At 45.8% G+C, this 14,180-nt stretch overlaps 1 protein-coding gene across 5 annotated transcripts in view; it reads left to right on the top strand.

The window, feature by feature from the left end:
- The first annotated feature begins 211 nt into the window (after positions 1-211).
- The window catches only part of MTSS1 (MTSS I-BAR domain containing 1), a 121,040-nt gene continuing 107,071 nt past the window's right edge, over positions 212-14,180 (top strand). For all 5 annotated transcript variants that reach the window (XM_067290168.1, XM_067290170.1, XM_067290171.1 and 2 more), the window contains exons 1-2: positions 212-408; positions 14,062-14,123. In XM_067290168.1, the coding sequence (XP_067146269.1) occupies positions 337-408; positions 14,062-14,123 (134 nt within the window). In that variant the 5' untranslated portion in view covers positions 212-336. The remainder of the gene's footprint in view (positions 409-14,061; positions 14,124-14,180) is intronic.

Genomic DNA, 14,180 nt, shown 5'->3' on the forward strand with positions numbered 1-14,180 from the left:
CGGCCGTGGCGCTGCCCGCGCGTGGGAGGGCCGTGCGCGCCCGGCGCTAGCCGTCGCGGCCGCCTGCAGCGCGGAGCCCCCGCAGCGCTGCTTTCCCCCCTTTTTTTTCCTTTTGCATTTTTTATTTCTTAGGAGTTCAGGTGCGTTTTTTTTTTTTTGATTAGCTACGTTGGCTTGTTCGCCCTCCCCATTTTTTTTTTTTTTTTTTTGAGGACTGCTAAGGTTTTTTATTTTTATTTTTTGGTGAGGGGGAAGGTGTGTGTGGGGGGGCGGCTGGTTTCCCCGTAGCCGAGCAGCGCAGTCGCCGCGGTTTCGGCGTGCCCCGGAGCCGGGAAGATGGAGGCGGTGATAGAGAAGGAGTGCAGCGCGCTCGGGGGGCTCTTCCAGACCATCATCAGCGACATGAAGGTACGGGGCGGGGGCGGGCGGGGGGCGACGCGGGCCGCTGGGAAGCGGCTCCCCGGGGGCTGCGGGCGAGGTGGCCCCGGCCACCGCCTCGCCCTCCCGCTTGCCCCCGCCGAGGGGTGCGAGCTGTCACCTTGTGTTTCCAAACCTGGTGCCTTTATTATTACTATTATTATTATCGCTATTTATCATGATGATTATTTTTTCCTTTTTCACCTTCCCCCCCACCCCCCTTTTTTCCCATCGTTTCGCCCCGTGCCAGCGCTGCCCGGCAGGGATGCACACAGGGGCTGGGTTGGTGAAGCTGTGGGGTGCAGCCAGCAAGGGCACAATTAAAAAAAATAAAAATAAGTAAATAAATAAAACGAAGATTTTCTTCCTGGAGATGCTCAGAAGTTGCGGCGCGCCTGGAGGGCGAGCGCTGCAGGGAGCGTTCTGCGCGACGGCCCCCGTGCTGGCTGCGCTCTCGTCGGTGGCGTTGGGTTTATCCGATGGGTAAACGCAACAGTCTCGCGTTCCCGGCTCCCTCCGCTCGCCCAAACCCCCCAGACCCCTTAGGCCGCGGTGCTGTGGAGCGAGGACCTCCGAATGCCCCCGTGGCAGCGAGGCAGCGTTCTTGCGGGGTTTTCTCTGGTTTTTAGGGTTTTCTCCACCCTTGGCTGGTGGAAAGCAGTAGCGTGGGAGGGCTGTTTTGCTGGTGCCCCCGGGAGCAAGGGGGCCTGGCCGGTCTGGCACCGCTGCCCGGCACCGCTGGAGTCGTGGCGGAGGGTCGCGGGAGGCCAGAGGCCGGCGGCGGAGCGCAGGTGAGCTCACGGCTTCCCTGGCGCTTTGGGGCGGGGAGGAGAAGCTGCCGGTGCTGGAAGTTATTTTTTGGCAAGGGCTCGCATGCACTTTAGACAGATGTCTAGGAGACATTTAATTAAAAGCGTGGCTTGTCGAGAGCGGGCAGCTTGCGGAGAGGAGGGGGAGCGCGGGTGCGCGTCTGGCAGGAGGATGCTGCAGTCCTCGCCGTGGTGGTCTCCGTGCCGTCATTCTCCTTTTATTTTTTACTAACTACGCTCTGAAATAAAGCAACCAAAAAAAACCCCCAAAACAGGAAACAGTCACAAATCCTGGAATCGTTTTCAGTGCTCTGTGCGAGGAGCATGCAGGAGATGTTCTGCTCCAGAAGAAGCGTGTGGTTTGGGATTTCAGGGCAGGAGGACAGGGAGTGTGTTCGTTCTGCTGCTTTTCTCTAAGTGATAACGTTTCCCTGCTCTTGAGCAAATGAATCTTTGGCACGTTGATTTTTCTTGCTCATCACTCCTTGCATGGGAATGTTGCCCATCCAAACTGGGTTGATAGGCGCTTATGGAAATGGACACAGCTGTGATTTTTTCTTTTTTTTATTTCCTCATAGTAGTGGAACCTGTTTTGTGAACTGCAGATTGCGGAGGCATTGTATGGGGTGGGTGGGTTTGGAGCACGTCGCAATTCCTTAGCAGCCTGGTGGTGGTTAAAATTAAAAATTAAAAAAAAAAAAAGGAAAAAAAATCTGCTCATTGTTTAGCACCAGTAGAACAAATAAATTGGACCAGCACTTTTGTTTGCTGCAGCTGATGCCATATGGCTGATGAGCTACACTGGAATCGTTTGTGAATTGTGCACAAAGGGCAGTGCCGGTTTCTTTAAAAAAAAAAAAAAAAAAAAAAGTAACTATTCTATAACAGCCACCCAGAACCTTTCAGCTAGTCGTACCTTTAGTAGTAAAGTGAAAATTAGCATTTTAAGCGCTGCTGCGTGCAGCCGGGTCTGTGTGGGCAGGTTCTGGCAGATCCTTGAGGCTCGGTGCCGGGGTCTGCCCACACATACCCAAGCGCGCTGTCGATGCCCGTTCCTCGTAACAGCCTGTGATCAAGGTCCCAAATGCCCTGCAGTGCTGAGGGGTTTGCTGCAGAATCCGCCTCTTCTTCTTCTTTTTTTTTTTATAAACTAAATAATTTGGACCTTCTTTTTATCATATGTATTGCTCTCCCTCCAACTTAATACTAAAGGCAGTGGGGTTAGTCAACACTGTATTAGAAGTACTCTGAAGTGTTGCCAGTGGATGCAGGTAGGTGCCACAGCTGAGGTGAGGGCGATAGTGTGTGTGGACTGATTTTCTTCTTTGTTCAGAGTAATAAATCGTTCAGGTGCTCCTGTCATTAATTTTGAGCTCTCTTTGGTGTTGACGAAGTTACAGAAACTGGAATTGTTCAGAGCAATGCGACTGCTTCTAGTTTTCTGAGGAGTGTGTTAACTTTGAAGCCTAATGAGGACTATATACACCAACGTGATTAATATATCGCGTTTTGATATCAAGATTATTTTTTGTTGGCTGCAGTCCCTCAAACTGCCTGTAAATTTTTCTCTAGAAACCCCAAATATCTGTCCACTCTTCTACCACAATATAGTTATGTAATCAATACTCAACAAAACAAGCTCCAAAATAATTAAGTTTAAAGCTAAGTGATGTGGAGAACACTATGTTACTGAGTTAAGTGTAAAAATGAGTAACAAACAGTACATCTGTACAGCAACTTCAGGTACACCTGGAGCTTCAGTTTCCCAACAAGGAAATCCATATCTTCCATGTGAAATGAGGGTCGAATTTGTTATGTACTGTATAGAGCACATCTGGACCGAATTGTTTGTGGCAGGTTCACAGCTGGAATTGTACTTGGCAGGTGTGTGCTAGAACTGGGCTTTGATGCTCTGACATTTCCAGATCAGATGAAAGAATCACGAAGACGGGAGAAAAGTCTGGCCGCCCCGGGGGTTTGTCCGTTCCCAAAGTGCTGGTGTCCCCTGTGATACCTCCTCAAGTATGTCGTATTTGTAATTTGTTATACACTTATGCAAGATCTTTTTCAAAGTGGTTGACGTTTATTAAAACAACAACAAAAAACCCACAGGTACCCTGGCAGGAGCAGTTTTGAACGTTGTATTCTAACGTTGTGTGGTTTCTCTTTGACCGCGACATCCTTTCTGTAGCTCCTCACGGGAAGAGCGCGTTAGATCCCGCTGGATTGTAGTGCGTTTCTGGCAGCCGGGAAACGAGATGCCGTAATGTGCTGTTAACGTCAGTATTTCTTGTAGCGTGAAGCAAATCTGTGCAGATGACTTTTTGGGAGGACCTTTTGAGTATGGTTTTCGGAAGATGTTGTCTTTTCATGCAGAGAGTATTCTCTTTAATGCTGCTTTTCCTTTTGAGCCCTAATCCTGTGTTCCTGTTAGTCGCATCCTTCTCTGCTATCTTGAAGGAAAAAGAAAAGGAGGAAAACGCGTTTGGAAACACTGAAATTAGCAGCATTTGAGGTTCACCATTTGCTTGATGCCATTGCTTTCCCTCTTCACGTGCTCTTCGTTCGTCAGCACGTGTTTTGGCAGGGCAGGGGCTTGCTGTATGCGTACAGCACTGACGCAGCCAGGCGGGAATACAAATAAAGAGCAGTCAGGCCTGCACAAGTCTCCTGGGGCTTTACTTACGCTGGTTTTAACTCATTTTTAATGGATCTGGTGAGGACTACCAGTTGGTCTCATTCCTCTCGCTGCGTGTGAGGGACGTGCAGATATGAGAAGGGCTCCAAGCTTCGTCCCATTGGTGAACAAGAAGGAAAGTTCCCACACAAGGAGTGAAAATTTAGAGGGTAGCTACAGGCAGGGATGTTGTCTTTTTAATTTTTTAGTGTGTGCACCTTATTTATAATCTTCTAGCTGAAATCTCAATAACATCAACCCTTTGCTTTTGGTGGTTACTGCTGTTTTAATGTTCAGAAAGAGGTGGACCCTCTCCTTCTGCCCATTGCAACTGGTGAGCTCTTCTGGGCAAGAACACAGTGCGCCTTTTCTTTCAGCCTTTCAAAGCTGTCGGTCTTGGAGAGAAAGCAAAAGAGAGAGAACGTACAGTGACGGGCATAGGAAATATTTCCATTTTTGCAGTCTCTTACCTACCTTTAGGATGTGACTGGTGATAAATAGCTTTTTCATCTTGCTTTTTGTGGAAGATGGAGCTGGCGGTGGTCACATCAAGGATTAAGAGCCATTTGATAAGTAGGGCTGATTTGCTGGTGAGGGATGGCCTTGTGCTTGTCAGAAAAACAATATAAAGTGAGCAGGGAAAGATCTTTGTTAGAAGAAATAAAATGCTGAGCCAGTTTCTCCTGCAAGTTCAGCCGCAAGTCCTCTGCGTTCAGATGAATCCAAGGGACCGCCTGCACGCGTCAGAGAACCTGGCAAATTTGTGTTACTCTGACATGTAGTAATATGACAGCTCTTCTCCAGCTCTGTTTTATTTGAAGCTTGGGGTCTCTCTGGAGATGAGGAATGTTAAGTTCAGTAACTTTAAGGTCTAGTTTCATCCAGCTGTTAAAGATGGTAACCAGTGTAAGAAAAAAAGTTAAATGTGCAGTGTGCAGGTACAGGCTTGGAGTCTTTGTCTCCCATGGGTGCTGTATTGCACTGGCGTATCCTTTTCATGACAATCCTTAGGAAAAGTGGTTATTCCAAATCTAGAAAATCTGCATTTTTTTCCCTCCCCCCCAAAAGCATGAAATGACTTAATTTCTGCTCCATGCAGCTGAACATTTTTTTCTCAAAATTTGTTTTAAAGGTTTTACCACCAACATATTTGGTGCCTAGCTAGTTGCACTGATTTACCCCTGCTGCCTGCCAGCAGCCTGCTTGCCCAAACAGTTAGTTTGCTTACACAGAAATTCCTTGCCCTCTCTACACAGCTGCGCTATCTTTCTGTAAACATCTTTAAGGGTGGAGGGAGTAACGTGCTGCAAAGATTGAGCAGGAGGATGCAGGAAGAGAGCTACTGATGCCTGCTTAAATGTGGGGGCTCCATACAGCCAGTAAAATGATTATTTTGGGGGACACATTCTTTCTTGATCCAAACAGTCTTGTGTGAGCCCTGACAATTTATACAACCGAGGAGCATTTGCTGTTTAAATGTGTACGAGGCTGGTTTGTTTTTCTGGCATACTGGGGACAGGAGTTTTTCATGTCTTTGAAAAGTATGCCTTTTGGATCTGGCAGGATGCCAAGGGCTGTATAATAGGGTTTGCAATGCTGTAAGTGTCGAAAGGATTGTGCGGGGCTGCATAAAGCAGTTGGCTGAACAAATCTGGGAGGACAAGAAGTCTGTGTAAACCAGCACTGAGCCTGTCATAATACGTACCAAAGGGTGATATTCCCAAAGGGTTTGCTGCTTCCTCGGTTCTGAGCTTGTGGCAGATGCCCCAAAATCTTCAGTACAGAATGGCAAGAAAAGTTTTGCTTTGTAGGTATGTCTTCTCAAAGTCCGGAAGTCGCTACAGTTGGCGTATTCCTGTGTGTCTGTAAATAGTATCTTCTGCTCAACAGCCTGTGTGTTTTCAGCCTCTGAAAAACATCTCTCATGTCCATGGTCTACCCAGAGGTATTGAAGAGGAATGGAAAGGATTACATGATGTAGATCAGAATAGAAACTGTGCTTAAAAAGTACAGTTTGGTCTACTTTTTGGTCTACTTCAAAGCACACAAAGATGGGTACAGATGGTTTTGACTTAGTACCACAAAGAGGCTGCTGTAGAAGTGCATTTGCCTCCTCGAGGGTGTGTTTTCCAATTCAAAATTAGGTCTGCCTTGATGCTGCAAGGTGCTGAGCACTGCCCGGTGCACTAGTATCTGAGCTGACCTTTAAGTATGTTGATTAACTCCTTCCTCCAGGGCTGAAATAGCTTGAATGCTGAGCTGTTTCGCAGGATTGGAGACAAAATGTCTGGTAGCTTTGTGGTTAGGACCATAACAGCTTTCATCTTCAAAGTGCTCTGGAAGTGTGTGACTTAGCTCCTAAGAATGGTTCCTATTTTGCAGAAAGGCAAGATATGGCTGCAGGTTTGGTGACTCCTGCTCCTTTCCCCTAGGACAAGAAGGAGCTGAGTGCATCTAGAGCACAGAGCTAATGAGGGGATGCTCTTCAGCTCCCAGTGTAATACCTGCTTCTGTACACACACGCACATCACTTTACTTTGTTGTTGCCGCTTAAGACGCATTGCTGTTTCCCCGTGATAACCCCTTGTTTGCAGGCAGAACAGATGACGTCTACAAATGAATGATCAACACTCAACACAAGGGTGTTCGATTCCTCTTCTGTAACCGAAATTATGGGGCCTCTCTAACTGGAGAAGTGTGATTGGAGCATCTTAATCACAGGGTGGTAGATTACGAAGAATTCGTCTGTCTTGTGCTGTGAGGCTGTGCGTTAGCTTAGCGTTTTTCGCTGTACTGGTCAACAAGTAGGTAGCATAATAGTGTTGTGAGGTTTATTTTAATTCTAGGATGCTAGCTGGTGTACAAACAGGGTGTCATAAATTGTCCTGCATAGTTTAAAAAAAGTACGCTTGCATGAATTAACTTGTGCATGCTGATATTGTTGGTGTGTGCAATGGTAGCCATGATTGTGTAACTGGAGGAATTTGATTTATGGTATAAAAAGGATCAGATTCTTTTCCTTCCGTTTTTTTTCTTCTCCGTAAACTGCCACTAGGCTTCTAACCCAAGCTTGAGGTTTGTTTGTCATGTAAGTCAGGTATGTGCTGTTTAATATCAGTAAAGTCCTTTGTGTAGTGGCTTAATAGTTGTGGCCAATTTGGGACTTTCATTAATGAAATCTTGTGATGAGATGCTTCCTAAACCAAATTGTCTGCGATCAAGCCAAAGTGTGTAACTTGGTGCTGGAAAATGATGTTGTTTCTTTTCTCATGAGCAAAATGGTGAGAAAATAGCCTATGATAAGCATAGTTGCACTTTATCAATTTCGGTACTTTCCAGACAGTAAAGCACTAAACTTTGCAGCCTGGTTGCTGCCTTTTTCCATGTGAGGTAGTTCTGGAGACTGCGGTCAACTTGGACACTTGTGCTCTGGGACCAGAGACTGCCTGTTCTTGGCTCCTGGAGATCATTTTGCCTGTTGGTGTGATGGAGATTGCTGAGACCAGCAACAGACACTTAGAAAAGGATTTCTCCTGCTTCTGCAGAGGTTTGGGGAGAAGTGATCAAACCCCAGGGGTGGTAGTGGAGGTACCAGCACAACGCTCTGAGCTCTGCTTCGAGATGGCACCATATAGGCATTAACTTGAATGAGTGCCTCTCAGTATTTTAATTATCTGAGTTTTGATCCAGCTGAAATATTGTGGGTTTATAAAATAGCTGCTGAATACGCACGGTGGCCACTTAATGATTCAGTGGATGAAAGGCAGTATTGATGAGTCTCTGAGGAGAAATCTGCTATTCAGGCTTGCAGGCTTCTTTAGACCTGAAGGGAGGAACATGGAACTAAATGCTTCCTCTGGAAGACAACTTCATGTCCAGCTTGTTTAACGTAGCACGGGATAAAAGGTTCCCCAGAAGCTGTGACTAGTGGTGTCCGTCCCCCCCCCCCCCCCCCCCCAATAACTTCCGGTGTTTAGAGAGAGGGAGAATGGATGTTTATGCATGCTACGTTTTTCTCACAGTCTGACTATAACTTTTTTGTTTGCTAATTACCCAATCTGGTTTGGGTTTCAACCACAACGTGGCTGCTTTGGGGCCAAGTTTTTGTGTCTCAGATTTACTGGGAAACGGGGCTGCGGGTGACGTAGGTTTGACATGGGGCTTTACTGGCTGAGCAAGCAGGCACCCTCGTGGGGTTGTAAGCCGGGGCGCTGTGCAGGCTTAGTAAATACCTAATACTGACATTAAAAAATAAAATAAATATAAAAATAAATACTTAGTCTAATAAGCACCTCCTTGCTAGTAGGTGCTGCATTTCAGAGGTTGGGGAACTGATCCTTCCTTAAAGTTCCTCAAGTGGTTTTGGGAAAAGAAATAACTGATGTGTCTCTGCTTTTTCCTGGTGGGGGGGTATATCCTCTTCTGCAGTTTTCTGATCAGATCTTTGTCTTGATTTATCAAGACATTATGCCATTACCCATATCCTATGGTAGTGTTTTCACAGTGTTTCATGCTCTGTTTAGACTGAAAACCAAAGAGTTTTGAAAATACTAAACAAGGATGGTCTGTGATGCATAGAAGAAATATCTAATTGACTGGGGGTTTTTTGTTTATAGCATGTGAAGTGTCTTCAGTAGTGTTTTTGTACTGACACGAGACTTTGCTTTTAACTATTCTTTCTTTTTGTTCCTGAAGGGTAGTTACAGGTTAAATAACATCTTAATCTGATTTTTGACTTGCTTTTACTTTCACTTGTATGCGGTCTAATCTGTCAGACCTGGAGTTCTCACCTGTCTCCTCCCCTTCCATTTGGTAACGTGTGTCCTGCTTTTGTTGGGAAATCCAGTGAACTTGATGTCTTTTGCTCTTAATGATTCTTCATTCCTGGCCCAGCACGGGTTCTGCATGAGTCAGGAGTCTCTTCTGCTGCTAAAGCTAAGCCCTAAGTTCCCTTAAGCGTGGCAATATCCTTAGCTTAGAAATACAGAAGGGACTTGGCAGTCATGTAGCCCCTTTCCTTGTGTTTTGGCAGTACTGTGTTTTCCTAGAATATCCCTATGGATGTGTTACTTCTTATTAAAGACCTGACCTTTCAAAGTTCAACTGTTCTTTTCCTTGGATGTTAGGAAGAATTGTCCAATCTGAAACTTCTTTGCTGCAAGTAAAAGTAAGGTGATGTTCATTTTCTCCCCACCTGTGTCTTTCAAGAGCTTTCATGGCTTAATAAAGGCCTGGGCAGCCCAATTCTTCAGCTGGAAATTGTGTGAACTCTGCAGATCGTATGGAGAAGTGTATTAGCCTTGGGTAGTACTTTGTAACTCCTGCAATTACGTCTGGCCAAGTGCCCTTTTCCCTAGCTGACTACCAACGATTTCAGAAAAGAGAAGAGCTTGCAGTGCAAGATGTTAGCAGGATGGGGAAATGGATTTGTCAACCGTTGCGTCTTGCCACGTGTTGAGACATCTGTGCCCGGAAGCCTTTTTTCAGGCTGTCAGTGTTTTCCTGTCCCCTTCCCCTCTGCTTTTTCCTGTTTTGCCTGCTGAAGGCTCCCTGGAAAAGTGATAGTCTCCATGTGAAAGCTGTAGCTGTTCATCCAGGTCATTTTTTTGTTTGTAACATCTGTGAGTTTGTGTGGTGTCCAACACCATGAACGTCTCTTTGCTAGTTGGAGGTAGCGTAGTGAATGGCACTGAAATGAAACATTCGTAATAATCCTTGTGATTTGGATAGATGATAAGCTATATGATTTCCGTAGCTGCACAACTAGACTAAGGTGGAAAAGTGCCTTTTTTTCCTTTTTATTGAAGTCCGTAGATAGTCATTGTTCAGCACCCATCTGGCAGCGGTGCAGTAAAACCAGAGCACTGCCCGCTTTGTCCCTTCCTCTCCTACCTACCTCCCTGCGGTAGCAGCCAGATTTGGTTTCTCCATCTGCCTTAGCCCAAAGTTGAGGTGGGCCGTTGCTGTGAGCCGCTCGCACTGCCCTTGGAGCTGGTTTCCCAGGCAGAGCTGATGATAGGGCTGACGGGTCTTTTTGGTGGGCGAAAGCACTTAAAAACACTTGATGGTGTCCTTTTAAAAGATGAGATGCATCTCGTCTCTGGGAGTTGGGCTGCGTGGAGTAAGTTATTGAAGGAGGGAAGCGTCTTTCCACTTAATGGAGAAAACGGAAGGATCGTCATTAGCGGGGCTGATAGAGCAGTTTTAAACTGTCAAGGCTGCTGATACTCAAGTTGTAATCTCAAATAAATATAGCAATCTGGGTTCCTATTCTTGCCATTAGATGTTAATCAATAACAGTCTCGGTAAATACGATGCTTTGCTGCCCTTGCTTTATTGAGAAACCGCTGAGTTTCGCTTCTGGGTCTCCGCTCGTGCCTGTTGCGCGATGGTGGCCCCAAAGGAAAGGAGAAGCAGACCTGAATGCATCTGTTGTAGAGCTGCGTTTGTGCTGGGCCGCCAAAACCAGGCTCCCAGCCGGAGCGTGGCTGGGCCCTCGGGTCGGGTGACGCATCACCTATAAACCACCTAATTAAGCAGTCGGGGCTGATAGCGGCGTGCTGCAGCCGGCCGGCGCCGTGATGGACGGGCGGGTGGCGGTGGGGCGCTGCCGGGCGAGGAGGGACTTCACGGCCTTGCTGCCTCGGCGTGGTGCAATGGTAGACACGTCTGTTTTGCAGGAAAGGACATCCCGTGCCGGCCGTTTGACGGTGAGGAAATAATTAGGCACGATGTTACTTTGGGGGAAATAGTCCATTGAACCATGCGAACAAACCGGCATCGTGGCTGGTTTCTATTTTAACCTGTGAGAAGCCAAGTAGAGGATTTGGGACCCAGATTCTCGTAGCAACTCTTCCTGCGAGGTTTTCTTAGCTCTGAGCAGGGGTGAAAGGTAAAGGAAGGCTGCTGCCTTTACAGATAGCACTGAGGCCTCAATAACCCTGACGTTTGAAGGGGGAAAAATCGATTTCCTTTATCAGCTATTTGAAATCAGAAGCTGCAGAAGGCGCAGAGCAAGAGTTGGGAAACATCACAGTATTTTTAAACACGTTACTACTCTTCCAAAAGCAGCTTTACTTCACACACAGATTTTTTTTTTTTTTTAGTCAAGGACAGTGTATTCTACCTTTTTTTTCTTCTTTTAATTGAAAGAGTAATGCATGTTAAATTGAGGTGTAAGTTTTATGGCTATTTTAGTGTGTGGTTTCCACCACCGTTGTATTTTTCTCCTTAGCCACCGTGTACAAAAGGAAGCACCGTTATTCCAGCGGTGTAGATGAGAAATGGAGTGACAGAGGGGCTGCCTTGGTCAAGGTGACATGCAAGGAGGCCTTGGAGAGGGAACACCCCCAGGTTACGGGAGTCTTGCGCTATTTACAGAACTGGCTTCGTTCTTGGATTGTGTCATCTTCTCGGCTTGTCCCTGCAAGCATCACTAAATGGCTTCCTTGCTTGCCAGGTGCTGGAGATGATATAAAAACCTATTACTAGGTCATGTAAAGTGGTAGATGACGTTGTGCACTTCTGCTCTTGGTGGGGATCGAGGGTTTTTGGTTTTAGCAAGGATATGCTGGTGAAAATGTTTTTTTGGAATAGCTCAAACGGAACAAACGGCTCGAATGGGATCAACAATTTGTGTGCAAGACTCGAATTCTGTGTTATGGAGAGAGAGATGAAGGACTTGCTGACTTGGCTCCAAAAGGGAAAAGCACCCAGCAAATTCTACTGGGACACAGATAAAATAAAAACACATTTTTTAATTTTCAGCTAAGTTTATAGGAGAGAAGCCAGAGAGAAAACAGCAAGGTATTGCAGGCTGAAGAGATTATACAGGCATTCATGTGTTTGATGGAAAACTGCTGAAAAGTGTTTTCTTTCTCCATTGAAAGACATGAGATCTTTTAAATATGACAGAATTAACAAACTGCTGGGTTTTTCCTCTGTTTGAAATGAGATCAGCTGCTTTTGGGCCAGCATAGGAATGTCCACGTGAAGAGATTACATTGATTTTAATCAAACCAATTTAGCAACCAGTTCAAGTGAGCTGCTGCAGCTTGTTTACATAGGCTTGACTTAGAGAACAACATTTTTAAAGACAAAGAATAAACATGTAGAAATGCTAGGTGACTCTTCTGACTTTGACTTCTCTGTGGCCAGCGTGGCAAAGAAGTTTTCTTCCTGAGCTATGTTTTGATAGCACTGTCCTAAGTTTTGCAGTGAAGCAAGGTTGGTGTCAGTCTCCTGCGTGCCATCAGGCACCGTTAGCAGGATAATACGCCACCGAGATGGAAACGTAGTCGGGCTGCTGTGGTCTCCTGCGCTTGTCAGCTTGCATTTTGCTGGAGAACCGGGTAAAGCCTTAGGCCCTGCTGTTAATTGTTGGTGCTTTCAGGGCTCCTGGCGTCTGCATGCATAATGCATGGCCGGCATGCGGGCAGACGCTGAAATGCCAGCAGCGACTGTTGGGAGAGATGGGGTTCAGAGCCATGGATTTTAGTAAGGCTAATAGGTTTAGGGAAATGGCATTTTTCAACTAATTGGTGCGTTTCTTCTGTCTTTTAAATGGCTGACAATCCTCACTTAGCACAAAGCACTTTATGTTCAGGCTCTTCCCACCCTGACAAATGCTATCCTCTCTCCCCCTTCTCCCTAGCGTGCAGGCATAATGAGGTTTTAGGGCAACCTGGTTTACATTACTTTGAATGACTTTTCAGTAATTTTTTTTTTTTTTTTTTTTAAGAGTGCCAGTTAGCGCCCTAGGCAGTGCCCCGCGGTAGGGGCGGTAGCGATGCAAGCTTCTGCACCTAGGTCTGCCATGGCGCTGCCCAAGCCCCTTTGGGCAACAGGGAGGCGAGGTGCCACGCACCCGAATTAATTGTTTCGCACAAAGCGAGATGCGGGCTCTCGTCGTGGTAGTGAGAGCGATGGATTTCATTTTTCTTAAAAACAGGAGCAGCACCTGTTAATCGGGGTGGATGGAGTTTGCTGCAAGCAACTGCAATTGCTTGCAGCCTCTTCCAGGCAGGCAGAGCGGTGGTAACGTTAGCCTTGAGGAGCTGCCTTATCTAGGTTTTATTGTGTCGTTGCTCTGGTAACAGCAAGTCTTATACCTTTATTAAAAGAAGCATGGATTTTTCTTTTTTTTATTCTCTAGACTCCAATCAAAGGGAAGTTTCGAGGGTTCTTTCTGCCACCATTTTTAATGTTAACAGAAAATTTGCACTTACACTACAAGAGAGCAAGTTAACCTTTTTCGGGTCCAAAAGGATTAAAAAAAAAGCTTAAAAATCACCCCCCCCCAATTTTTTTTTTTTTTTTACTTCTAAAGATCAGAAGATGACTTGGTGTCTATATTCTAAATGAAAATTGGCCGTTTAACACAATATAAAACGGGGAGGAGAAAAGTTCACAGGAAATTTGAAGGCGAGAGGAATTAAACCTTCTCAAAAACTTTGCGTGTTGTAAATGCCACGCTGCTTTACCAGCTTCAGTTGTGAAATTGGTTCCAAGGTCATTGCGGACTATTTTGGCAGCAAGGCCTGCAGCTATAGGGCAGCTGTTGAGAAAGTTGGGCTCCTTATGGTGACTCTGCCTTTCCTGAGAGTGATTGCTCTGTTACCTTGAGACAGTGTTTGAGGTGGTCTCTTGGGCAACTCGGACCATTATCTTGGAGGCTTTTTGAAAAGAGGATGGGAGCTTGGAAATTGTGTAGAGAAATTCATATGTAGAGGAGGACAACTGGGATTCTGCCTTTGGGTGTTGGGAAGTTCTCGGTGCATGTTATTGCAATACCCCAGCACCCCACTTCTAATATGCTTATTTTTATTGTGCTTATCCAAAGTAAGGAGGTTCTTACTGCTGCTTCAGTTGAAATCCCTCTTCTCCCCCAGTGTATCTACTTGGGAAAACTGTAAAGGCTCCCCAGAGGACTTATTCTGTTATTTGGAATCAGAACTAGTTAAGTCCCATCTATCTGGAGCTGATGTTCAAAGACGTGACAGATAATTTGCTGGGAAAATATATTTTGGTGTTAATGGATGAAGTTTTAATAAACCAAGTCTTAGTTGTGCTTTTAGTTTCATATGAACGTTGAATCTGGGCTATCAAAGATTGAATGTCCAAATTAAGTATTCATTATTGTTTCCTTTTTTCTTGCAGGGAAGCTACCCAGTGTGGGAAGATTTTATAAATAAAGCTGGGAAGTTGCAGTCTCAGCTTCGGTAAGTTTTGTGTTGCACAGTCAAGATCCCCTCCAATTCTTTGTGTGTGCAAACAGT

This window comes from Apteryx mantelli, chromosome 2 (genome assembly GCF_036417845.1).
Source record: "Apteryx mantelli isolate bAptMan1 chromosome 2, bAptMan1.hap1, whole genome shotgun sequence".
Lineage (NCBI taxonomy): Eukaryota > Metazoa > Chordata > Aves > Apterygiformes > Apterygidae > Apteryx > Apteryx mantelli.